Source organism: Trichomycterus rosablanca, chromosome 19 (genome assembly GCF_030014385.1).
Source record: "Trichomycterus rosablanca isolate fTriRos1 chromosome 19, fTriRos1.hap1, whole genome shotgun sequence".
Lineage (NCBI taxonomy): Eukaryota > Metazoa > Chordata > Actinopteri > Siluriformes > Trichomycteridae > Trichomycterus > Trichomycterus rosablanca.
Genome location: NC_086006.1, coordinates 21,573,110 through 21,600,107, shown reverse-complemented (window position 1 = coordinate 21,600,107; position 26,998 = coordinate 21,573,110). Strand labels below are relative to the sequence as shown.

The 26,998-nt window shown below is 41.7% G+C and overlaps 1 protein-coding gene across 1 annotated transcript in view; it reads right to left on the bottom strand.

Annotated features, from left to right (window-relative positions):
- lrp1ab (low density lipoprotein receptor-related protein 1Ab) overlaps positions 1 to 26,998 on the bottom strand; it is a 146,247-nt gene that overhangs the window by 40,403 nt on the left and 78,846 nt on the right. Inside the window, exons 12-32 of the mRNA XM_063016137.1 lie at positions 26,379 to 26,559; positions 23,608 to 23,830; positions 22,930 to 23,119; positions 21,574 to 21,702; positions 21,114 to 21,254; positions 20,615 to 20,740; positions 20,373 to 20,489; positions 19,407 to 19,487; positions 17,424 to 17,591; positions 15,655 to 15,837; positions 14,947 to 15,144; positions 14,606 to 14,851; positions 13,695 to 13,892; positions 10,654 to 10,858; positions 10,365 to 10,529; positions 9,661 to 9,905; positions 8,320 to 8,451; positions 7,122 to 7,349; positions 6,842 to 7,016; positions 3,842 to 3,936; positions 1,012 to 1,161 (exon numbers count right to left, since the gene is read on the bottom strand). Coding sequence (XP_062872207.1) covers positions 1,012 to 1,161; positions 3,842 to 3,936; positions 6,842 to 7,016; positions 7,122 to 7,349; positions 8,320 to 8,451; positions 9,661 to 9,905; positions 10,365 to 10,529; positions 10,654 to 10,858; positions 13,695 to 13,892; positions 14,606 to 14,851; positions 14,947 to 15,144; positions 15,655 to 15,837; positions 17,424 to 17,591; positions 19,407 to 19,487; positions 20,373 to 20,489; positions 20,615 to 20,740; positions 21,114 to 21,254; positions 21,574 to 21,702; positions 22,930 to 23,119; positions 23,608 to 23,830; positions 26,379 to 26,559 — 3,576 coding nt within the window. The remainder of the gene's footprint in view (positions 1 to 1,011; positions 1,162 to 3,841; positions 3,937 to 6,841; positions 7,017 to 7,121; positions 7,350 to 8,319; positions 8,452 to 9,660; positions 9,906 to 10,364; positions 10,530 to 10,653; positions 10,859 to 13,694; positions 13,893 to 14,605; positions 14,852 to 14,946; positions 15,145 to 15,654; positions 15,838 to 17,423; positions 17,592 to 19,406; positions 19,488 to 20,372; positions 20,490 to 20,614; positions 20,741 to 21,113; positions 21,255 to 21,573; positions 21,703 to 22,929; positions 23,120 to 23,607; positions 23,831 to 26,378; positions 26,560 to 26,998) is intronic.

The following is a 26,998-nucleotide window of genomic DNA, read 5'->3' as shown; positions in this document are numbered from 1 at the left end:
TGAGGTATTTTAGAAATAAATTTAAAGTTAGTTAGTCCACTGTTGAACAGTTTAACAGTTTTACAGGATTAATTGCTTGAACTGTTTGAACTCTGGGTGTCGCTATCGCATAAAAACAAATCTAAAACTCTCCCCAACTTTCCCTCTTCTCAAAACATTAACGTTACACCTACATTAACGTTCCCGGGTTTTTTTTGATAATCATGGCGGCTCCAAAGAAACTTGAAAGCAAATGCAATAGATTTCACTTCAGATTTTACTTCAGAGTTCAGAGGTAAGTGTGTTTAATTAAAAAAAATATTTTTTATATTATATCTTTTATTTTATATCTTCACATTAGGACTATAAACTGGTGAGTGAAATTGCCAAAATTTTAGTTTACAAAACATTCAATGATAGATAATTAGTCAAATAAAAAAGTAGATCTATTATATTTTTATTTGTTTTATTTAAAAAAAAAAAAGTCTGTGGCCCGTGCATATATTTTACTCCATCTGGCCCCCAGCAAGAAAAGTTTGGACTCCTCTGCTTTAGCCACACTTATTGCTAACAATGATTTCAAACACATGATTTGTTTCCAACCCTGTGGCAGCAATTTGGGTAACACAGTCAAAAAGACCTGGTTTGATGAGTTTGGTGTGGCCAGCTCAGATCCCTGATCTCAATCCTACTGAACACCTTTAGAATGAATTGGACTGTTCTTGTCTAATATTAGTGCCTGACCAGGGCAGAAAACGATGTACTGTACTAAATGGGCACAAATTCCCATTTCAAACTATTGGTGGCTGTTAAAGAAAGGGTGATTGGGTGAAGATGGAGTTTGGGACTCCATATCACTGCCCATTGGTTTGGAAAGGAATGTCCAGCAAGCTCATGGCCAGATGTCCACATACTTTTGTCCATGTAGTGTATTGTATAAATATAGAGCACAGGTTTTATTTTCCAGTAGCTGAAAATTATTATTAATATTGAAGTAGTATTAAAAAAATCTAATAATTTGTGGTCTCTCACCCATAATGGCAAGAGCCGTGGCTCTGGTCAGTTTTCCCTTCACTCCTTCCATGATCTCCAGGCCAGTGCCGTCAAACTTGCAGCGGTTTATGGTGCTGTTTCCTGAGCTGATCCAGTAAAGCTTCTCCTCATCGAAATCAATAGAAAGTCCTGGGAAGCAAAAGGCATAACAAAGGCAATCAGTCCAGATAAACGATACTCGATTTCATTTTCATGTCTTTACTACCCCTTTATCCTGGTCAGGTTTGCGGTGGGTTCGGCTTCCCTAGATGCTCAACCGGCCGATAGCACAGCTGAGGATTCGAACCTTGAAACAGCGTGTTCCAGCCGAGAGCCCCACAATCAGTACATTTACAGCACTTGGCAGAAGCTTATAATCAAAGTAACTGAACACAATTTGAGTAATGGAAGGTTAAGGGTCTTGCTCAGGGGCTTAACAGTGGCAACTTGTTGGTGGTGGGGCTTGATCATTACCAGTCCCAGTACCTTAACTGCTAAACTACCACTTCCCTATACAGTGCCTTGCAAAAGTATTCAGCCCCCTTGAACTTTTCAACCTTTTGCCACATTTCAGGCTTCAAACATAACGATATGAAATTGTAATTTTTTGTGAAGAATCAACAACAAGTGGGACACAATCGTGAAGTAGAACGAAATGTATTGGATATTTTAAACTTTTTTTAGAAATAAAAAACTAAAAAGTGGGGCGTGCAATATTATTCAGCCCCTTTACTTTCAGTGCAGCAAACTCACTCCAGAAGTTCAGTGAGGATCTCTGAATGATCCAATGTTGACCTAAATGACTGATGGTGATAAATAGAATCCACCTGTGTGTAATCAAGTAATCAAATAAATGCACCTGCTCTGTGACAGTCTCAGAGTTCTGTTTAAAGCGCAGAGAGCATCATGAAGACCAAGGAACACACCAGGCAGGTCCGAGATACTGTTGTGGAGAAGTTTAAAGCCGGATTTGGATACAAAAAGATTTCTCAAGCTTTAAACATCTCAAGGAGCACTGTGCAAGCGATCATATTGAAATGGAAGGAGTATCAGACCACTGCAAATCTACCAAGACCCGGCCGTCCCTCTAAACTTTCAGCTCAAACAAGGAGAAGACTGATCAGAGATGCAGCCAAGAGGCCCATGATCACTCTGAATGAACTGCAGAGATCTACAGCTGAGGTGGGAGACTCTGTCCATAGGACACAATCAGTCGTACACTGCACAAATCTGGCCTTTATGGAAGAGTGGCAAGAAGAAAGCCATTTCTCAAAGATATCTATAAAAAGTCACCTGGGAGACACACCAAACATGTGGAAGAAGGTGCTCTGGTCAGATGAAACCAAAATCGAACTTTTTGGCCACAATGCAAAACGTTATGTTTGGCGTAAAAGCAACACAGCTCATCACCCTGAACACACCATCCCCACTGTCAAACATGGTGGTGGCAGCATCATGGTTTGGGCCTGCTTTTCTTCAGCAGGGACAGGGAAGATGGTTAAAATTGATGGGAAGATGGATGGAGCCAAATACAGGACCATTCTGGAAGAAAACCTGTTGCAGTCTGCAAAAGACCTGAGACTGGGACGGAGATTTATCTTCCAACAAGACAATGATCCAAAACATAAAGCAAAATCTACAATGGAATGGTTCACAAATAAACGTATCCAGGTGCTAGAATGGCCAAGTCAAAGTCCAGACCTGAATCCCATCGAGAATCTGTGGAAAGAGCTGAAAACTGCTGTTCACAAACGCTCTCCATCCAACCTCACTGAGCTCGAGCTGTTTTGCAAGGAAGAATGGGCAAAAATTTCTGTCTCTCGATGTGCAAAACTGATAGAGACATACCCCAAGCGACTTGCAGCTGTAATCGCAGCAAAAGGTGGCGCTACAAAGTATTAACGCAAGGGGGCTGAATAATATTGCACGCCCCACTTTTCAGTTTTTTATTTCTAAAAAAAGTTTAAAATATCCAATACATTTCGTTCCACTTCACGATTGTGTCCCACTTGTTGTTGATTCTTCACAAAAAATTACAATTTCATATCGTTATGTTTGAAGCCTGAAATGTGGCAAAAGGTTGAAAAGTTCAAGGGGGCTGAATACTTTTGCAAGGCACTGTATATTTTTATGGTAAATTTAAATTCCCCCTTAAGTTGCTATTCAGACTCCTGATAATTCAATTCCTACTACAGCATCCAGTCACCAAGTGATAATAACAACAACAATGATAAAAATAATAATAATAATAATCATAATAATAATAATAATTAGGAATTGACTGAGCTACCTGTAGATGGTGCTAGTGTGTCAGCATCAGTACAGAAGATGTGATTTTACAAAGAACAGCAATGCTGCTGAGTAACTGGTACACAACATTTAGAAGAAAGCAAAGAGACCCAAACTCGAAATAGAGATTTATGACTAACAGGAAAGTGAAAAAATAATAATAATGTAAATGATCTTTAAATATTTATTTTTTAATTCTATACTACATTATAAATGTGTCTACTTGTAGAATTTTGGCTTGACTGTTTAAACTGCATTATGGGTAGCTGAGGAGAGCTTACCTAAAACAAATTTACTGGGTGGGACAACTTAAAAAAATATTTGTTTCATTGATTAAAGTCAATATACTGTAGATGCATACAGCCAATCACTGCATGTCTACAGATTATGAACTAAAAATCAAGGGTCCTTACGACAACAATTTAACCTTTTTCCTCACTCAGGAACAACTAATTGTGCCTGTTCAGGAAACCGGCCAGGTTGAGAACTCAGTGGGTAGTGCATGAAATGCCCAGAACAGTCATTTTAACTGGTTACTCACCCACAGGTCCCTTCTGATCGGTGAAGAGTAAAGACTGGTTGCTGCCATCAGTGTTGGCCATGCTGATGTTGTCACCATCCGTCCAGTACAGCTTTCTGAAAACAACATGTTTGTGCTACATGAAGGCTTTTAATGTTTTAATGACATTTTTTCCTTTTATTTTTATTTGTTGTTGAATAAACAAAACCACATTTGTTTCCAGCACTACACTAAACAACATAACTCATACGCACATCATACAACTACTAGTCAGCATTTCTTTTTCCCCAGTAGGTACGAATACTCTATTGTTTGAGTGACGGTGTCATCAGGATTAGAATCTCGGCGGTGCTATCAGCCTACTGGGCATCAGAGTGGAGGAAGTGGCTGAAGCCCTGTGATGGATTGGCACTGTGTTGAGGGTATTCTTGCCGTGCGCCCAGTTTTTTCTTATTTATTTCCACCAACTTCTTTACCCTGGTCAGGTCTGTGGTGGGTCCAGTTCTAGCAAGAAACAATGGGCACAAGGCAGGAATACCCTGGACAGGGTGTCAATCCATCACAGCGTTGCCAATCATTTGATGTCCCTGTTTCCCATTGTAAATAACCCTAAGCTTGTAGGGAGGAAAAAAACAACAACCAACAGACACAAATCAGATCAGTTCCACAATGAGCCCTGTCACTAAAACCAGGGTACAGGAAACTGCTGCTCCTCGCCAGGCGTGGGGGTGGGAAGTGTCCCCATTTCTGACCTCCAAGACTCCTCCATGAGTGTAATTTACACAGGGTAAGTCCAGCACCCCCCCCCCCCCCCCCCCCCCCAATAAAAACAAACAAAAAAGGCTTCTAAGCAGTAAAAGTGCCTTTCTTTTTAACTTCAAAGCTTTGGGCTCCGTTTCTTTAAGAACAAACCACATGGTACTGTTCTCTCATCTCTCCTCACAAAGGTTCCTGCTTAATTAAAGTCACTCAGATTCTTTGGAAAACAGAAGCACATGGCCAGGACATCTGCTCCTTTTAAATGCCATTTTCAAAGACAGCTAAAAAAAAAAAAAAAAAAAGAAAGCATAGATACAAAAAGTGAAAAAAACCCCCACCCTTTACTCTATTACTCTTAACACAATGTACCGGAACTATTAGCGGCAGGAAACTGGACCTGCTTTTTACATCAGTCACCAAGTAGATGATCGAGTACCAAAGGTTTCAGCTGTATGGTTTGTGGTACCTGCTTAGAATTTGCACAAATGGGATTTAAACCTTAGTGTCAATCACAAGCTACGTTTATTCTTAGCCTCAAAAAAGTTGGACCTGACAACAAACCCAGTCTGTGTGGTTCATTCAGGCTCTGGACACTGGAATAAGAAAACAAGAGGGCAGTGGAAGTTTGGTGGTTAAGCCAAACTGTCCACTGTTGGGCCCTTGAGCAAGACATCTAACACTTTTAGTTTTAAACACATGATCCCACATTTCTTTATTGTTTCCACTGCCAAGTGACCTGTACTGTACTAAAGTGCTAATGCTAAATTTGGTTACCCTTGTTGCCCAGAGACCAACCGTCCTGAACCAACACATGCAAAGCTGCCAGTTGCTTCTTTAAACCAGCCAGCAGCAGATTCTATGGAGAGCCCTAAAACAGAGGACCCGACCAAACTGGTGGCACCACAGAGACTCCAGTTCAAGTCTAGCTAAAAACAGATTTTTTCAATCTCAAAACCAGCTAAATTTCCTGGAAACTAAAACACATTTTGTTGTTTGTACAAACTAAATGCTGGCAAGCTGAGAAATGCATGTTTTTTTTTGACTGAGTCAGAAACACATTGTGTAAAAGTGTTGAGCAACATGCTGTAAAAATATAGTTGAATTTCTACAAAACATAAGACGGACGATAAGAAAATAAGAAAGCATGGCGGGGTGTGCTGTTAGAGGAACCTAATCAACAACGAGGGTGTAATGTGTTTAGAGATCCCTCTGCTTCACACTGGGACAGATGTGGACTATTTTCTTTGCAACATCCCCCCCACTTCCCACCCCAGAGCTCTTTTTTCCACTTCCACCACAACAAGACAACAATCCCACCCACTCTTTTTTTGGTAATGAGAAACACATTGGAATATTTAATGGTTACATTTGTGATGTTACATTTGTAAGGCAGTTAACATGCTCGTCTCATCACAGATGTCATAAAAATCTGCACTGACTGTGGTATATTACTGACTGAACTGAAAGGTGATTAACTTTTGTGTTAAAAATATGACGCATAACTGTGATTGATTTTCTTTTTATGTAATGAGTATCTGTTAATCTGCTTACAGAATAGATTAGAATAGAATAGAATACCTTTGTCATATATACATATACAACGAAATTCTTTCTTCTCACATCCCAGCTTGTTTGGAAGCTGGGGTCAGAGCGCAGGGTCAGCCATTGTACGATGCCCCTGGAGCATTTACATTTTCAGCATTTAGCAGACGCTTTTATCCAAAGCGACTTACACAATGAGCAATTGAGGGTTAAGGGCCTTGCTCAGGGACCCAACAGTGGCAACTTGGTGGTGGCGGGGCTTGAACCGGCAACCTTCTGTTTACTAGTCCAGTACCTTAACCACTGAGCTATCACTGGCCTGGAGCAGAGAGGGTTAAGTGCCTTGCTCAAGGGCCCAACAGTGGATGCATGGCAGAGCTGGGATTCGAAGTCTTTCAGTTGATAGCCCAAAGCCCTAGGCTACCACCGTCCCTTATAATTGGTATCTTCTTTTTCTTTCAGCTACTCCCGTATTAAAGGATCGCCACAGCAGACTATAGTCTGGACTGTATACCTGTATACTCTGGCACCTTTTTTTTTTTTTTTACACCAGATGCCCTTCCTGACACAACGCTCCATATTTTATTCAGGCTTGGGACTGGTACTAAGAGCGCACTGACTAGTGCACTTCCCAATTGCAAGGGTTAGGGTTAGGCAGATTTGGAAAGTATTCAGACACCTTTCTACAATATTCAACAAGTTCAAAGTGTTCAAACTAACCCAAGCATGGGATGTACCACCAAGCAGTGTGGCTTGTCCAGTCCATGGATGACCGAGTTCTTAAAGGAGCCGTCTAGCCGGGCCACATTGATCTGCTTCTTGCTGGCATCATAGCTGGTCCAGAACAGGTTCCTAGATATCCAGTCCACAGCAAGGCCTTGAGCATTGGGAATATCTAAAAAAAAGAAAGAAAAAAAACAGCAAAACAAAAAAGATTCATCACAGTTCAGCTAGACAGAGGTGAACCTAGTGAAATGTTATGGCTTAAGATAAAGCTTACCAGCTGAGACCACGGTCTCCACCCCGGTCCCATTAATAAAGGCTCTTTTGATCATCTGAGTGCGCACATCGGACCAGTAGATGCGCTGCTCCTGGGCGTCATAATCCACTGCAGTTACATTATCAATTACAGGCACGGTAAATGAGATAATGTAGTTATAATAGGGGTTCTGAATATCCACCCCTCTGATCTCAATCTGACGGGCATAGAGCAAGAACTGGCGAGACTCTGCGTGCAGGGAAATAACAGAAACAAAGAGTTTTAATAAGTGTGCTAAATAAAACAGCCATCGTGTGACAGGAAACCAAAATCTTCACAAAGCAAAGAAAAACTTCTATAATTTAGGGAAATATTCAAGGTAGCAAAATTATTTCTGTCCTAGCATGACTGTACTCATACTGAAATGTGAGGTTCATTAAGATATTACAGGTCCTACAAGTTCGGTGTAAAGGAACTTCAAATGGCCTACACAGAGCACTGACCTCAACCTTACAGTTGCAAGCAAGGCACTTTAGTCTAGCATCAGTTCCCAAAGCCACACTCCAAAATCTCATGAATGGCCACAGTGGGTGGTCAGCTCCTTATTAATGCCCATGGTTTCTGATTGTGATGATCAAGCTCATGGTCAGGGGTTTGAATTTGAAACTATTCAAAAAAAATGATTAGAGGTACCATGTGGATATTTTACATATGATAATACTGGCCCATGGGCAGATTTAAATTCTACGGTATGCCTTAAAACAATTAATTTTGATCAGCCTGCTGTTTTACAATGCCAAAGTAGAGGTCGGTTACAAAATCCTGAACAGTGGTGCAGGGGGGAAGGCAGGTTCGCTGGCAGAATATTAAACAGTCGGCTCGATTCAGTGTAGCAGCACACTATTGACACCCTGCAGGATAAAAAACCCTGACCTGGCCAGCACAGGCCACAGTGCTGAATACAAAATACTGAGCTGTCTGAAAAAGCAGAATCCACATTACACACTGCAGAACATAAACCATTTGGGACATGAGTGTCAGAGGAGAGTAGAAACAATAAAGCGATGGATGCCTAAAGATCTCAAACAAAAGCATAAGATAAACCTGAGTATAAAAAGGCAGACAGTTGGCACGGTGGCTACAATAAATAAATGTGTATATTTTTCTTGCTATTTTATTGTGTATTACTCATCTGCATTAGTGAACAATCCCAGCTTACCATAGCAGGTGTGTGTGTCAGTATGCAGCTTCATGAGGTGGGGGCAGGCACAGGAGAACGTCTGATTGTAGTTGATAAGGCACAGGTGAGAGCACAGGCCCTTCCCGCCATTAGCAGCACAAGGGTTAGGAGCTGTGGAGAAGAATGAGAAGGTCAATATAAACCCTTAAGTTTGATATCTAAATTAGATCTGGGATTGTTGATACATGGCTTTTTTGCTGCCCAAACCAACAGAAACTTTTGTACCAGAAAACTGGAACAATGTTTACAGCCATGGCTCCTGGATCAACTGATATGGTTGTATGGGTTTAAGTAACTGATCAACACACTACAGTGGTCCAACATGATTGCCAATTACCATGAAGACAGGCGCACGTCTGAGACGCTCTACATACACAATTGGCTTGTCTTAGGAAAGAAAGGCCAAATTGAGGGCCACCTTCATGCTGTTGCAACAGAGATGCCCATTTTTTGGTGGAGTCTCGCCAGCACAAGTGGCAGATGAATACTGGATTAAACTGTCAACCGTGTTAAACGAGGTGATTGGTAGGCTGTGGCCAATCTCGGCCATACAAAACATAGATGCCAAGCATGCAGCGCCAGTGTAATAAAAAAAATGGTATATGTCCAAAATGGAAACGAAAACCAACATTACTTATGAGTGGGGTAAGTCACAGAGGCTCAAAGTGGAGACCTGGTATTTGCATGAATTTTTAATGCAACTTGATTGCCATGCAGTGATTGTTCTTTTAGTTTTTTTCTGGGCAAAACCTAAGTTGCCAAAGTGTGGATGATTTCAAAAGGTACAAAATAAAGAGGGAGCAATTTAATATTAATGCCCATGGTTTTGGAATGGGATGTCAAACAAGTTCATGGTCAAGTGTCCCAGTACTCTTGTCCATATAGTGTATGTATGTGGCTTATATACTGACTTTAGCTCCAAAGCACAAATTCAAAGAAATCAATCCACTTTTCTTCTTTTGGCTGTTCTAGTTAGTGGTCGCTATCATTCCTCATAATTCATAAAGCTCCTCTAGAGAGGCCTTCTTCTCCTCCTACTTGCTGCCATCCTCAGCACTCTTCTCCTGATAGAACTCTCATCCCTCCTCTGCATTATGACCAAACCATCTTAATCACACCTCGCTAACTCCAAAACATCCCACCTGCACCTCCACCGATTAGAAACCTGTTTCTAATCCTCCCGTAATTTTACATGTTCATACATCATATCTTTATTGTTATTTAAGACGCCAGGCTTCAATTTGAAATAGTTTGCCTAGACATGACTATTCAGTGCTGTGACTGAGTGCTGTGACTGAGCGCAAGAAGAGCAGTACTAACCCATAGGCTGTCTGGATGGGTGGTAGACCTGCAGATCGAACGGCTGCGTGTTGGTCCTCTGCACCACGGTGACGTTGTGTCCTGTCCACTTGTTTGCTTTAGCCAGCGTGTTAGTGCGCCAGTCCGTCCAGTACACCTCACCGCCGTACATGGTGACTGCAAACGGGTGCGACAGGTATTCGTGTCCACGGAGAACCTCGATCAGGCCAGAACCATCGTAGGCAGCCGAGTAGATGGCATCAGACCTGGAGAGAAGTCGTTGTTGTGAAAGGATGTCATTAAGTAGCGAGATTACAAAACCTTAAGTGGTGTAGTTAAGGATATCATCAAAAAAGATACAAATTTTAAACCGGTCAAACAAACATCAATATTTTTAGATATAAGATGATGTCCAATGGTAGGAGGTAAAACGGTGCAGCAGTAAAATATGCCAGCCCACTTCTTATGTTATCGAGGGTTCAAATCTAGTCTTGCTATGGGCCGGTTGGGCATCTATACATTGGTTGCGTCAGAAAGGGCATAAAAACTTTGCCAATTCAGGTATGTGGACCACAATAATTTGCTGCTGCGTAAAGGTAAAAAAAAAAAAAAAAAAAAAAAAAACTCCCACAAACAACCACTGGAATATTCTAGCAATCATTGCCACTACAGTCACTTCAGTCTTATGTAAATAGGTACTGTGTGTTATGTGTATGTATGGGCACCTGGCATCAATCCACAGAATACGTCGCTCTAGGTAGTCGACAGTTAGTCCGTTAGGCCAGCCTCCACTGCCCGTTTCTCTGTGGATGGTTCGTCGTCCATCTCCACTCATGGAAGCGGCCTCGATCCTGGGTGAACTGGCATCCCAGTCAGTCCAGAACAAGATGCTGGAAAAAAAACATTTGAGATTTTTAGTTGTGCTTCTGTAAACTGGTTTATGTTCCTCGTATAGTAAGTAAGTACACAATATGTTTGTCATACTCTGTATGCATTTAAAGATTTATATCTCACCCATCTCGAGGGTCAAGAGCGATGGCTCGTGGGTGTTCCACCTCGCCAGCGAGCAGCGTGGTGCGCATGGTGCCGTCCAGCTTGGCCACTTCGATTTGGTCCAAGTTGCTCTCCACCCAGTAGATGTTTCCAGCGATCCAGTCCACTGCCAAACCCTCAGGAGTGGCCAGGCCGTACTGGATCACCACCTCGAAACTGGTCAGAGCTACACAAAAAGCCAAAATAAATTTGAATATATTTATCAAAGAGGCCCAGAAACACTAATGTTATTTATAAAGAATTATTTTATTATTAAAAGGTTACTCACACAAACATTAAAGTTCAAGAAATACTTTTATACTTTGCTGAGTCCATTTGGTGGATCCATTTACATTTGCAGCATTTAACAGACGCTTTTATCCAAAGCGACTTACAATGACAACACGATTTGAGCTTATGGGCCCAACGATGGCAACTTGGCAGTGATGGGGCTTGAACTGGCAACCTTCTGATTAGTCCAGTACCTTAACCACTGAGCTAACACTGCCCTCCTTTCTACTTAATTATGATTGCTTCACTTGTTACTGTGGAATGTTTTAAAATGATCTTGAACTTGTATATATTGCACTTTTTACTCTTATTTAAATTGAAATGTCTTCATAATTTTAAAATACAGCATATGCTGGGCTGCCAAAACATGAAAAGTCATCGCTTTGAAGTTTTATTAGATCAATAAAAATTGACCAGAATGAACAAATCCCAGATTCTTTGTTTTATTGCACTGTACAAAACGTTCCAACTTTCTTGACAACAGGCTTTGCAAACTGCTCTGCACACACAGCCTGACAGTCCCACAATTCCAGGCACACTAGTTTGGGAATGAAAGGCTGATGTTTTGTGGGTAAAACTGAGCAATAATGTGAGTAAAATGATAAAGTCCCACAAAAGGCCAAAAAGACATGAAAGGCGGTTCTGTTCAGACCTGCACAAAGCCTTCAGCTAAATCCACAAACCCTATTATCTCTGATTAAATCTTCATCTCCAACAAGCTATTATCCAGTCCTATTCTTCAGCAAAAATCAGCGACAGTAAAAAGCACACAAGTTTGATATTGACAACAGAGACCATAACAGAGAGCAGAATTCTTTTGAGAAAGGGAAGAATAAAAGAAACAGCTGCGCTCTCGGTCGACGCTGCATTTAATAGAACTCTTTAGAAATTGAAAGGTGAGCCTGAAAAAAAGTTAGAAAATTAGATTTGTGGTCAAGATCGCTTGGATGAGCTGTTGTGACGTATTCCATGTGCTAAGCTTCAGATTTACACCTCCTCTAGCTAAACACTGGAACGGGTTTCAGCTTGCAGAGCAGTAAAACAACATTCATTTTTAAAAGCCAAAGCAAAGATTACACTGAATGTGTTGGGTAGCTTCACTAATTGTTCTGTAAAACCATAAGCTCCAGTTTGGTGGAAAACTTAACACTGCATTATCATTCAAATCTTATATATACCCTCATCAGCCATAACATTCAAACCACCTCCTTGTTTCTACACTCACTGTCCATGTTATCAGTTCCACTTACCATATTGAAGCACTTTGTAGTTCTACAATTACTGACTGTAGTCCATCTATTTCTCTACATGCTTTCTTAGCCCCATTCTTGCTGTTCTTCAATGGTCAGGACCCCCACAGGACCACCACAGAGCAGGTATTATTTAGGTGGCAGATCATTCTCAGCACTGCAGTGACACTGACATGGTGGTGGTGTGTTGTGCTGGTATGAGTGGATCAGACACAGCAGCACTGCTGGAGTTTTTAAATACTGTGTCCACTTACTGTCCATTCTATTAGACACTCCTACCTAGTTGGTCCACCTAGTAAATGTAAAGTCAGAGACGATCGCTCATCTATTGCTGCTGTTGGTCCACTGCAGTGCTGAGAATGCTTCACCACCCAAATAATACCTGCTCTGTGGTGGTCCTGTGAGAGTCCTGACCATTAAAGAACAGCATGAAAGCAGGCTAACAAAGCATCCAGAGAAACAGACGGACTACAGTCAGTAATTGTAGAACTACAAAGTACTCCTATATGGTAAGTGAAGGCAATAATATGGACAGTGAGTGTAGAAACAAGGAGGTGGTTTTAATGTTATGGCTGATCGGTGTATAAGCAACATTTCAAAACCTGCATTAGGCCGAACCGCTCATGAATCTATAATAAAGGTATATAACTTTCTCTCCAAAACGTCGTACCTGGGCCTCCTATGATTAGAAATCTGTTCCTAATCCTCCTGTAATTTTACATGTTTATACATCATATCTTTTATGTTATCTAAGATGCCAGGCTTAGATTTGAAATAGTTTGGCCAGGTATATATCTTGGTATTTTCTAAGTGTGATTGATGTCGTTGATTTACTGCTAGTGCTTGCGTAACTTGTGGTGGGAGCTTCCTCACCTGGGTCTACTTTATTTGTAATGCCCGTCTGTTGACCTTAGCATTTTGCGTAAATATTTGACTCATCCACCTCAAAAGAACCAACACAGGCTAAAGGTAGTTGAAAACAGATCTATATGGAGGTCTCTTCCCAGTTCCCAATGGGATATGCGATGTACAGGATGCATGGAGGTTAGGGATGGAGTCACATGGAGCATAGAGTGACTCTCTGTATGCGATGCAGCTCTCTGTGGGAGCCCAACAGGGGCAGGTAATTAGAAGCAGCCGCACATTGGACACGTGTCGGAGGAGGTGTGTGGTGACCCGGCTCTTCTTGATCAGATCAAGGGTTGTGCAAGCAGCAGCAAATTCACAATTGGAAATTCAAAATGACTAGATTGGGAGATTAAGGGGGTTTAAATACAGGTTAGGGACATACAACAGCACAGCACCAAAAAGAGACATTTACAAAATTCATTGATTTGTTAGCTGCAGTAGGTGTGTTTGCCGTAATGACAGCCTAGTACTGTGTGGCCGCGACAAAAGCAGCCAGATCAAACTGCACTATTTTCACTCTGATAATGACATCAACAAATAAGCAAGAGGGCTCTGAACCAATCAGTGTCTCACCTCCGTTTTCAGACAGTTTGCCGCGGTAGATCTTGTCCTCCACCACATCGGTCCAGTAAAGGGAGCTCTGGTTGAGATGGAAGTCCAGGGCAATGGTGTTTCTTAGGCCGGGCACCAGCACACTGAACTCGCCCTTGTATAGATCGATACGGCGGATCTCGTGCCGGTTGGAGAAAATGATGAACGGCTTGAAGGGATCTGAAACACACAGAGAACGTGAAACGGTCTGTCCGAAAACCTAGTGAGCTTCCTTGCTGCCTACTGCCTACTTGGGCAGCTGCCTAAATAGAGAGAATACTAATAATACATCGAACTTATAAGGCAGATTATTTAGACACACATGACTGCAGCTTTAGCTTACTAAGGTAACACAGTTAGCCTCAAGACCATTTAAACCAATTGGCTGAGGCGGCACAACCCACTAGCATGCCAGCTATTGTCTCCCTCTGTGTACCGAAAGCGGTCAAACTGCCACTGACAAGCCCAAAATTGCATGACACTTGTACACCTTTATACAAATTGAAAATAAATGAGAATTTATTTACATTTTAAACAAACTCTGTTAGTTGCTTCACATTCGTCTGTCATATTTGTAATTTTCAGTGAGAAAAATTGTGCCGCACTGAATGCTGGGATTGCCTTTGCGGCTGAGGAAGCATCGGATGCTTTCTCATTATTCAGTCAGATTATCGCTTAGAATTAAGGCACCTCAGTAGGCAGGATTTTTAAAATGTCAAAGAATTTGGACAGACTTCTTCTCGGGAGAGTGTAGGATGACGTAAAATGCGTCTATGTAGAGAGCTCACTAGGTTTTCAAACAGACCCCATGTGACAGGAAGTCCTACTTAATGTGTAGCAAACTTAATTAAAGGACATGTTGATAACAGGTTCTTGTATAACTCTTTTCTCACCAGTGCTCTTGCAGCTCTCGTGGTCCGGCTCCAGAGCCCAGCCCTCGTAGCAGGCGCACTTGACGGTCGCCTTTTCCTGAATGCAGCGCTGGCTACACTTCAGGTGCTTGGCGCAGAAGCTCTGGATCTGGCACGTCTTGTTGTCGGAGCCGAGCTCCATGCCAGGCGGGCATGAGCACAGGATCCCCTCTCCCGGCGCGATGGTGCAGTTATGGCTGCAACCGCCGTTTTCCGCTGAGCACAAGTCTGTGGTGGAACAGAGAGAGAAAACCTGAGTGAAAATTCTAGAAAAGCAAACGATCAGATGAACGGAGGGCTGGTGAAACAGCTGATCGTTTTACCACAGAGTTTCTCATCCGAGCCGTCGGGACAGTCGTCTTTGCCGTCACACAGCTTCTCGGCGGGGAGGCAGATGGAGTCGTTGCCGGCGCACGCGTGGTGAGAGAGCTTGCACATCAGCACCTCGCAGTTTTCTTCATCGGAGTTATCCTCACAGTCACTGTCTCCATCACACACCCAGGCTTTACTGATACACCGAGCTGCAGTCAGAAGGAAACAGTCAGAATGAGCTCTGATCATGTACTGAAAATATACTGAGCTACATTAATGTAATAAACTTTAAAGTCGTGTTTAAAGTACAGTTGTAGCCTAGTGGTTAAGGTGCTGGACTAGTAAGCCAAAGGTTGCTGGTCCAAGCCCCACCACTGCCAGGTTGCCACTGTTGGGCCCTTAAGCAAGGCCCAAATTGCTTAGACAATATACTGTCACACTACTGTAAGTCGCGCTGGTTAAAAAGCATCTGCTAAATGCCAAAAATGTAAATGTAAAGTATGTTTAATACAACAAAGTTCATCTGGTGATCATCTGGTGAAAAGGTCACAGAGGTCACTATTTTAATGTCATTTGTTTTTAAATTGGATGCCCAACAAGGTCATGGTCAGGTGTCCAAATACTTTTGGCCATACAGTGTATGTTTTAATGGTTTTTTCTACTGAGCTGTAGATTCAGAACATGCACTGCACACTTAAAAATCTCAGAATTTAACAAACCGGAGTCTCTGCAGGCAAACTTGGCGGACGGATCGCAGGTACGTGTGACGCCCTCGCAGTGCTTCTCGTCAGTCAGGTCCGTGCAGTCGGGGTCGCCGTCGCAGCGCCAGCGCATGGGGATACACTGACCGTCCATCCGGCACTGAAACTCGTCCGAGTGGCAGCCACCAGGTGGTCGTGTGGCTGGAAAAAGAAACAATAAAGGTTGAGTAATTACACCCCAACATTTTAATCCTGTCACCAGAACCAGGGTACAGTGGGTACAGGCTCAACGAAACTTGACACAAACAATTGTGGGGGAAAACATCACATGGTTTGATTGAGTCCTTTTAGTGATTTTGTTTATGCCAGCAGAAATCATGGTGTTTAAAGGGAAACAGGTGAAACTTATAAATGTGATGTGGTAAACTGGTGCAGCAAAATTTTTTCCCCTGGCAACAACTGGGCCCTTCCAATACCAATCACACAGTGTTCAAATGGGGCAGCCTATCTGAGGATTGTTGCTGACCATGTGAACTTTTTATGGTCACAGTTTCTTATAATGGTCCATGTCAAGTACAGTTATCTCCAACTGGTTTTATTTACAAAACAATAAGTTATTTTACTTTAGTTGGTTTCACAGTCACCTGATATGACTCAAATAATACACCTATAAGATCTGCAGCAGTTCATGGATTGTCCCTCCTCAGACCACTGCTGGTGGGTACTCAACGTGGCTGCCTGCGAGCACCCCTTGCTGTTTTGGAGTTACTTCAACCTAGTCATGACATAATAATTTGGTCTTTTTCTTTTTTTTATGAATTTTCTCCTTTTTTCATCCAATTTAGCGTAGCCAATTAGCCTTACGCTGCGTAGGGAACATTTTCCTGACACACACCCCCACCGACGTGTGCACAGTCCACCGACCCCTTCTTATTCACCCATACATGGGTAGATTTGTGCACGAACAGTCACGCACCACCCCCCACTTTTCTTCTGTACAGGTGCCTTTGGCTACTAACCAGGCTCCTTATACTGTAAGGACCCCACCCCATTTTTAATCCGGTCTTTTCCCAGCCAGCACACTTTAGTGGCCAATCTTGTCTGCTAGGGGGCGCCCAGCCAAACAGTAGCAGAGCTGATATTCAAAATCAGGGAGTTCAGAATCCCAGTGCTGGTGTGCTAGTGGAATATCCTGCTGCATCAACTGGGCGTCCAATTTGGTCTTTTTTTTTTTTTAAGTCACTCAGGTATCTATGCTGATCATATCTGCTGCATTCAACAAATGAACTACAATGAACTGCCACCAGCCTGACATTTAATATATCTCTGACTATGACAGGCACAACTGTAATGAAATAGGCCCTGCCGTGTGCATTTTAGGGTGTGGTTCTAATATTTAGGCTAATGTTTTCTCCCTTCTTTGCTTTTCTGCATTAAATACTTCCAATTTTGAGAAAGTGAGATAAAGATATCTGGACTTTTTCTCTCAAGTAAAACCCATTGCTAACAGTTTTACTAGTTCCAGTGGAATAACTGTGGAATAACAACCCTCAGACTATACAGGAAACTGTATTTTAGTGCTGACAGTTCGACATTTTTGAAATACTCCCTCCCATCCCCCCAGAAAACTGAGCCTGAAACCAGATTAAGATTCAGGAAGCAGAATCAGACTCCACCATTAAACAGTTCCAAAATAAAACCACAGCGCTTCCAGATGTTGCTGCATAAAGAGCCTGCACAGAATCCAGATGTCCTGGCAAAAAACCTCTGCAGACCTGGACGCTTACCCTGGTTGGTGCAGTTGGCGCTTTTCTCGTCGCTGTTGTCTCCGCAGTCGTTGTCTCCATCGCAAGTCCAGTACTCGGGGATGCAGCGGCCGCTGTTGCATTTAAACTGCACGCTGGAGCAGGAGTGACTGCATCCTGCTTCGTCACTGTTGTCTCCACAATCGTTATCTACAGACACACACACACTTCACTACACTGAAACATAACATGAATATGGGTCTGTCTGAAAACCTAGTGATCTCTCTACATAGAGGCATTTACGTCATCCTACACACACCTGAGAAGACGTCTGTCTAGATTCTTAGATGCTTTTAAATGCTGCCAACTGAGGTGCCTTAATTCTAAGCAATAATCAGACTGAATGATGATGGAGCATCCAATGCTTCCTTAGCGGTGAAGGCAATTTCAGCATTCAGTGCGGCACAACTGTTCTTACAAAAAATGACAAATATGGCGGACAATGTCATTTATTTGCAAATTCAGGCTTGAAGGTGACAATTTATTATTTTTCGGTACATGGAGGGAGATGGTAGCTGGCAGGCTAGCAGGTTGTGCCGCCTCAGCCCATTATCTTGCATGGCCTGAGGCTAAATGTGTTAGCAAAAACTGTGGTGACGTAATCACCATAATCGCTTTTTAAGTAGTGGGTCTAAATAATCTGCCTTATACGTTTGATGTCTTATTAGAATCCTCTCTACTTAAGACAGCTGCCTAGGCAGTGGGCAGCAAGGCAGCTCACTAGGTTTTCAAACAGACTGTGTGTGTGTGTATATATATATATGATATATGTATGTACAGTATATATATATATATATATATATATATATATATATATATATATATATATATATATATATATATATATAATGTATAACCATACAAATTATATTTTAATTATTCAGAAACAAAAAAAAAAAAACAGTTAAAGAAATCCCTGGATTGCCACGACAGGCATGTCACTTATAAGTGTACATAAACAACTATCCCTAGCTGTTAGTTACAGATCCATTTTAAAGTTCACTGAAGTTTGTGATGCGGTGCTGTGGTGGATTTTACCCCAGTGCACAGACTACAGGAAATTGGGGGGCAGATTTTAATAGGAAAATCTGTTCTCGCTGCAGTTCATTACCAAACTGTTAAAAGAATGATGTTCCGAGATCACACTTGGCTCTGAAATACTAGAAAAATACTTTGTATATAGAACGCTTAAGCAACTCTGGATTTTTATAATTCCTTTACGGGTTACACGAGTTCATTTCAAGCCATGAATCCCAAAAAGTAATAAACTTGTCTCATGTGAAGCAGTTGTTTTCTTTATTTGGGATCTTTATTAAGGATTTATTTAGGCATTGTGGTCACATTTTGGGTAAGTAAGTGTAAATCATGCATGCTCTGCTATAAAAGCCTGTTTCATTAAAACCTATCCCATCGTAGTTGTCTTCTTGTTTTCATCAAGTTTCATCATATTTTTTAAGATGTCCAATCCACACGTATATGTATCATTCTTATTAAGATATATAATAATAATAATAATAATCATTATATACTCAATTCCTTGACGAATCCAGTTGTTGGAGAGTTTGTACACGCCTCCTCTGACACATAAAAGTGTCACTTCTTCACACTGGTCAGCTGCTCTCCCTTCATTCTTTTAACATTCGTGCTAGCAGCTTGACCAGACAGCAGGAGTCACTGTTACAAGGTCAAGGAAGTGACTAGACTAATACTAATCTCTAATCATCAGACACAACACCCAACTTGGTCACTGGCACAGCTGAGACTCAAACTCCGGTCTTTGTAGTGATGGGGTGATGGGGACTGCTACACCACCCGATTATATGTTTTTCTTATTAAATAAATAAATAAAAACACTGACGTGAATAATTTCACCCTGGACATTTTAACAGCATTTTAACATGGATGGAAAGTGAGAGATGACAGCAATTTTGAATAAGCTGTGAAAAAGGTTGAAGGTTTACTCACCGTTATCACATCTCCAGTTAACATTGATGCAGCGTCCGTTAGCACAAGTGAACTGAGTGGTGGGGAAACAGGTCGGGTAGGCTAAAAGCCAGGAGAGAAAAATACAAACAGAATGCATTAGAGCGCAAAAACTTTTATTTATTTATGTATTTATTATTAGGTTTTAAACGTCGGCTTACCCACTTCGGTTTAGGGCTGCCGTGATCAGTTTTTAAAAATATTAAGTTAACTTATTATTAAAGACATAAAGTTTTCTGTCTGCTACCTTAGAATTTTCATTAAGTAAGTTTGAGTAAATGTGTTGGCTAGAATCTGGTCTCATTCTGTCTTTACTGTACATAAGAAAGTTGAACTTGACGAGACCTGTCTATTTCTAACTATTTTATTTCTGCTATAATTTTAAGCACGTTGCTTTGCGTATGGAATGACATTAACATGTTGCACCTTGTTTAATATGAAGCACTAATTAGAATTTGATAAAAGGTTTAATAGCAACTTGGATTTCTTTGTATTGCACTAATATGCCACTAAGAAGCCTTCATAGTGATCACGATGGTGTTGTCACTTTAAAACTACAGTTTTGCACTATTTATAAACCATGGTTACGTTTTGGGTCTTATTTTTATGGCATACAATTTGTTATTAAAATGTAAAAAAAAAGCTTAAATGAGATGCTGAATGTGATTTTTTTTGGAGAAAAATAAATCGTTTAGATAAATCGACTAATCGGTCAAATAGTCAATAGAATAATCGAGGCAGCCCTACTTCGGTTACATTCATGACAGGACAGGTAATTACTGGTTACACAAGATTCATTAGTTCACGTCTCCAAATCACCTCACTTGCTTGTCTTTAGACTGTTGGAGAAAACCGGAGCTTCCGGAGGAAACCCACACAGACAAGGGCTCCACCTGGGTATCGAACAGCAGCACTTGTGCATCCTGAGCGAGGTAAAAACAGTCTTACCACAGGAAGCTGGTTCATCAGAGCGATCCCCACAGTCGTCATCCAGATCGCAGGTCCAGGAGCTGGGAATGCAGCGTCCGCTGGCGCACGGGTACTGGTTTGGTGGGCACGTACGAGCTGGCACAGACAGGAAGAGTGCAGTTCATTTTCAGCTCCACCCAGTCAGACTGGTATGACAGCTCTTCATCGCCATCCCTAGCGTCTATGTTATACAGAGTGTAACAACACAGTGTGTGTTTTACCTGAGCAGGTGCTGTTGGACTCGTCCTCTTCATTGCCGCAGTCGTTGTCTCCGTCGCAAAGCCAGCGCATGGGGATGCAGCGGTTGTTCTGGCACTTGAAGCGGTCGGCTGGGCAGGTGTGCTGGTCTGTAACGCGCAGGATTGTTTATTTGTTTTAAGTTACATCTGACTAGCTGAGTCTGTCACACAACTTTATGACCTTAACCCTAATGATAAACCTTGGGTAAAGTCCTGATAGCCAGGCCTTCTTATACAATGTCAGCTTTTTAGTCTGTATGAGTACAAATTCCCACAGAAACATTTAAACATCTTGAGAAAGCCTTTTTGGAAGTCAGGTTGTTGTAATAAGTGCAAAGATGGAACCAACATCATATTAATGGCAATCATTTTTAAATGGGATGTTCAACAAGCTAATAGTAGGCGTCAACATACTTTTGGCTATACAGTGTATTTTATAGCTAAACATATTTTCTGTAAGGAGAATAAGAAGATGTCTTACGGCACAGCTCAGCAGCCTCGTCACTGTTGTCCAGACAGTCGTTGTCTCCGTCACATTTCCAGCGCTCCTGGATACAGCGGTTGTTCTTGCAGGCAAACTCCCCGGGCTGGCACTGAGGTGGGGGCATGTAGGACGGATTCGCTGTGGAGGCAGACAAAAATGCTTCATATCACTAAACATTAAACATAAACAATGTATGACTGATACCCAGTGTGTGAGGATTCATGTCCAGTTCTAACAAATCCAGTCATTTGTGGACACTCTGGATTTTATGATTTCTGTATTAATTACATCTAAAATAGTTTTGTTTTAATATACAAATCCAGCTGAGGGAATATTATAAAACATTTTTGGAAGGTTGTCCTACGTCAGCCATTAGTTTAGTGTTAGTGGAATTAATTGTTCACAACTCTACCAATTTTTTACAATTGTACCATAGTACTAAAACAAAATATTTTACCTTTACAGGTTCTGTTGTCAACGTCCAAGATCTGGTCATCTGCACAAGCACAAGTGCGATCACCCGGTATGAGCAGACACAGACTGCTGCAGCCACCATTGTTGGATCTGCACATGTTCAGACTCGATGCTGTGAGAGAGAGAGAGAGAGAGAGACATTAGTTTGCCAGAAGACACCAGAGGTCAATGTTGGCATGAGACAAGTCTAATATTATTGCTGAAATGCAGAAGAATATATAGGATTAATGACCAAAAAAAAGAGAGAGACAGAGAGAAAGAAAGAAAAAGAAAAAGAAAGAAGAAAAGAAACAAAAGAAAAGAAAGAAAAAGAAAAGAAAAAATTTAATAAAATGAATGGAAAGAAAAAAAATGAAAGAAGGATAAAAGGAAAAGAGAAAAAAAAGAAAAAGAAATGAAAATAAAGAAAAAAGGAAAAAAGAAATGAGAATAAATGAGAAAAAGAAAAGAAAAAAGAAAGAAAAAATTAAAAATAAAAAGTAAAGAAAGAAAAAAGAAAGGGCATAAAATATAATGAAATAAAATGAATGGCAAGAAAAAAAAATAGAAGAAAGAAACAAGGAAAGAAATGAAAAAGAAAAAAAGAAATGAAAATGAAGAAAAAAGAAAAATCAATTAAAAGTAAAGAAAATGAAATAAAATTAATGGCAAGAAAAAACTTACAAAAAGTAAAAGGAAAGAAGGAAAGAAATGAAAAAGAACAGAAAAAAAGAAAGAAAAAAGAAAGAAATTAAAAGAAAGTAGAAAGAAAAAGAAAGAAAGAAATTAGGAAATCTCTTGTCTGAATTCAAGTATTAAAAATTAAAAACTAACAATAGTAGCTAAAATGTGCAGAAATGTGCGTGTTGACATACTGACAAACAGAGAAGGCAGGTAGTGACATAACTCCTAATTTGCACAACTACAACTATCCTGTGTACTGGGAGAAGAATTTATTTTTCAATTGGGGGGGGATTTGGTTAGGGGGAAAGGAAGGCTCAGTTCCTTGCACAAAGCTTAAAAACAGACAAACTTCATTCTTTGATTGGCTTAAATGGGTTTCAGTCGATGACTTCCAGGATTCGTTTACAATATGGCTGTGCAAGTCAAATACAGCATATTATTCCATTCTGACATTCAGCAGACGCTTTTATCCAAAGCGACTCCCAGCTGGAACAGGATACAACCCAAGTAAGCAAGGGCTTGGTGCAAGGGCTCCTTGACCCTACTATCAACAGTAAAGGACCTTGGCCACCAAGCCACGTGTCTGTACTAAAAATACCTAAAATAATGCAAACTAATGTTTTCATAAACAACATGAGGAAACTGCAGATGTATTTGAGCAGAAAAGCGTCAGTACTTTGTTGCTGCTGGGCGTCGTAGGTGCGGATCTCGTAGATGGGCGGTCTCTCGTTGCGCAGCAGGGTCACCTTCTTTGAGGTCATGTCCAGTTTGTAGATGCTGCCGATTCGGTACTCGTTCCAGAACAGATAGTTCTTGTAGTGGCACAATCCAAAGGGGTGGTTCAGCTCCTGCCCCTCATACACAGTCTAGCCAACCAGAAAACAGCACAGCAAAGATCAAAGTTAAACTAAAGGTCAGCATTTTTATTCCACACATAGTACAGTTAGCCATGACTAGTGACCTGTCCAGTCAATGCATTGGCAGCAAATAAGCCCAAAGTGAAAAGCTTTATGTTTAGCAAACTTTGAAAGGAAGTGAGGTTGGCAGTCCAACAACCTGTTGGCGGTCCTTGGTTTGTCCCTACTCTGGCCACTGTCTGTGGGTACTCAGTACGACTGTCTGTTTTGGAGATACTTCAACTCGTCATATCATATCTGCACATTCATATATCTCTGACTGCGACATACACAATTGCTATGAAATACAAATTGATGTAAATTTTTGGGGTGGTCCTAATGTTTTGGCTCCTCTGTGTACAATCCTTTAGCATCAAACCAATCATTTATTTGTGCCAGGTTAATTCAGGTTCTGCATTAAACCATTGTGGATGTAAACCCAACACCAAGGGTCTCACCTTGCGCTCAGTGGTGTTGAGCACAACCATCTCGATGCGGTCATAATAAGCATCCACCCAGTACAGAATGCCCTGTGGGATGTCCAGGCTCAGGCCGTTTGGCCACAGCATGTTTTTGGAGGTGATGAGGACGCCACCGTTGGTGCCATCCATCCAGGCTTTTCTTATGCTACCACGGTTGGCGTCTCTGGAATCTTCCTGCCAGTCGCTCCAATACATCATACTGAAACACAAGACAAATCTCCAGATTGCAGGACTGTATATGTACTGTCATTGTTTTTTATGCAGTGTATACTAAAAGTAATTGGACACCTAACCATGAGCTTGATGACAAGATCCTTTGAAAACCATTATTATGGTGTATTTTGGAGTAATTTATGGTTCAGTTTTACGGTGCTGTTTATATACATATACAGTGTATCACAAAAGTGAGTACACCCCTCACATTTCTGCAGATATTTAAGTATATCTTTTCATGGGACAACACTGACAAAATGACACTTTGACACAATGAAAAGTAGTCTGTGTGCAGCTTATATAACAGTGTAAATTTATTCTTCCCTCAAAATAACTCAATATACAGCCATTAATGTCTAAACCACCGGCAACAAAAGTGAGTACACCCCTAAGAGACTACACCCCTAAATGTCCAAATTGAGCACTGCTTGTCATTTTCCCTCCAAAATGTCATGTGATTTGTTAGTGTTACTAGGTCTCAGGTGTGCATAGGGAGCAGGTGTGTTCAATTTAGTAGTACAGCTCTCACACTCTCTCATACTGGTCACTGAAAGTTCCAACATGGCACCTCATGGCAAAGAACTCTCTGAGGATCTTAAAAGACGAATTGTTGCGCTACATGAAGATGGCCAAGGCTACAAGAAGATTGCCAACACCCTGAAACTGAGCTGCAGCACAGTGGCCAAGATCATCCAGCGTTTTAAAAGAGCAGGGTCCACTCAGAACAGACCTCGCGTTGGTCGTCCAAAGAAGCTGAGTGCACGTGCTCAGCGTCACATCCAACTGCTGTCTTTGAAAGATAGGCGCAGGAGTGCTGTCAGCATTGCTGCAGAGATTGAAAAGGTGGGGGGTCAGCCTGTCAGTGCTCAGACCATACGCCGCACACTACATCAAATTGGTCTGCATGGCTGTCACCCCAGAAGGAAGCCTCTTCTGAAGTCTCTACACAAGAAAGCCCGCAAACAGTTTGCTGAAGACATGTCAACAAAGGACATGGATTACTGGAACCATGTCCTATGGTCTGATGAGACCAAGATTAATTTGTTTGGTTCAGATGGTCTCAAGCATGTGTGGCGGCAGTCGGGTGAGGAGTACAAAGATAAGTGTGTCATGCCTACAGTCAAGCATGGTGGTGGGAATGCCATGGTCTGGGGCTGCATGAGTGCAGCAGGTGTTGGGGAGTTACATTTCATTGAGGGACACATGAACTCCAATATGTACTGTGAAATACTGAAGCAGAGCATGATCCCCTCCCTCCGGAAACTGGGTCGCAGGGCAGTGTTCCAGCATGATAATGACCCCAAACACACCTCTAAGACGACCACTGCTTTATTGAAGAGGCTGAGGGTAAAGGTGATGGACTGGCCAAGCATGTCTCCAGACCTAAACCCAATAGAACATCTTTGGGGCATCCTCAAGCGGAAGGTGGAGGAGCGCAAAGTCTCGAATATCCGCCAGCTCCGTGATGTCGTCATGGAGGAGTGGAAAAGCATTCCAGTGGCAACCTGTGAAGCTCTGGTAAACTCCATGCCCAGGAGAGTTAAGGCAGTTCTGGGAAATAATGGTGGCCACACAAAATATTGTGTAATAAGTATTGTAATAATTCAGGAACTTTCACTAAGGGGTGTACTCACTTTTGTTGCCGGTGGTTTAGACATTAATGGCTGTATATTGAGTTATTTTGAGGGAAGAATAAATTTACACTGTTATATAAGCTGCACACAGACTACTTTTCATTGTGCCAAAGTGTCATTTTGTCAGTGTTGTCCAATGAAAAGATATACTTAAATATCTGCAGAAATGTGAGGGGTGTACTCACTTTTGTGATACACTGTATACTATACAAAAGTGGTTGAAAAAGGAGCGGGGCAATACAAATACAGTAAAGCTGATGGGTTTTAACCTAGCATGCTTTTTTACATTTACATTTTCGGCATTTACCAGGCACTTTTATCCAAAGCGACTTACAGTACTGTGACAGTATACAGTCTAAGCAATTGAGGGTTAAGGGCCTTGCTTAAGAGGCCATCAGTAACAACCTGGCAGTAGTGAGGATTGAACCAGAGACCTGTGATTACTAGTCCAGTGCCTTAACCACTAGGCTACAACTGCCCATCTTTTTTCTATTCTGTTCTTGTGTTTTCCTCGATTGTAAATCCTCTGTCACTTTTACTGTTCCTTCCTTGGCCGAGGAGAGCTGCACCCTCTCTGACACAAGCATGGTCGCTGGCCGCTTCTTTTCACCTGCCAGAGTTTCAAATGCAGCTGTATCTTGTACAGAGAGACATGCTTTGCCCTCACGTAAGTGCCCTACCGGTTAAGCAGGCACCTCAACCAGCCACCAGAGGTCGCTTTTGCAACAGGAATGAGAAACCATCCCTCAGACACAGCCAATTATCTGACGGATGCTTGGTTAGTTCTGTAGCACAGCTGAGATTCGAATTCATACCATTTATTATGCTTTTAGGACAGTCCCCTAGCGGAGATCCACTAAAATTAATCAAGCTGCATGCACTGCATAACCCCGGCCGTACCCGTGCGCAGGGTCCACCACAATGGCTCTCGGATGGGTCATCTTTCCCTCGATGAGGGTCTTGCGTGTCTGTGACGCTTTCTCTAGCCTGGCCACGCTTATGGTCTTTTCAGGACCATCATCTGTCCAGTACAGGTTCTGACCCATCCAGTCCACAGCTATGCCCTCGACCGTGTGGATTCCTGCAGGAGAGGAGTGTGTTAGTGACCGACCCGCTTCTGACAGAAATGCTGATACAAAGTAATAATGAGACAGAGAAAGGAAACACAGCAGCCAGACAGAACAGCTGTCTCTTGTCCAGACACTTTGAATAGATAAAATGGTAAGAGGTGCCAATTTTTCGGTTATCATTTAAGCAGCATGGCCTTTAAGCCTAGCAAGCTTGGTTTGTATAACAAAGTTTAGTTTGGCATCATACTCTGCCTTCCTGCTATTGGTGGAATTACATATATATGTTGTCAAATATAAATTATGTACATTAAAGAACCAATTTAGCCCACCAGTAGGTACAGATGTGAATTATTCAAATGAATCAATATGATTCAAATGAATCAAGAGTCGGTGTGAGCGGCAGGGATCGGCAGAGCGCATGGGGAACTAGATGACCATGGATCACGTGAC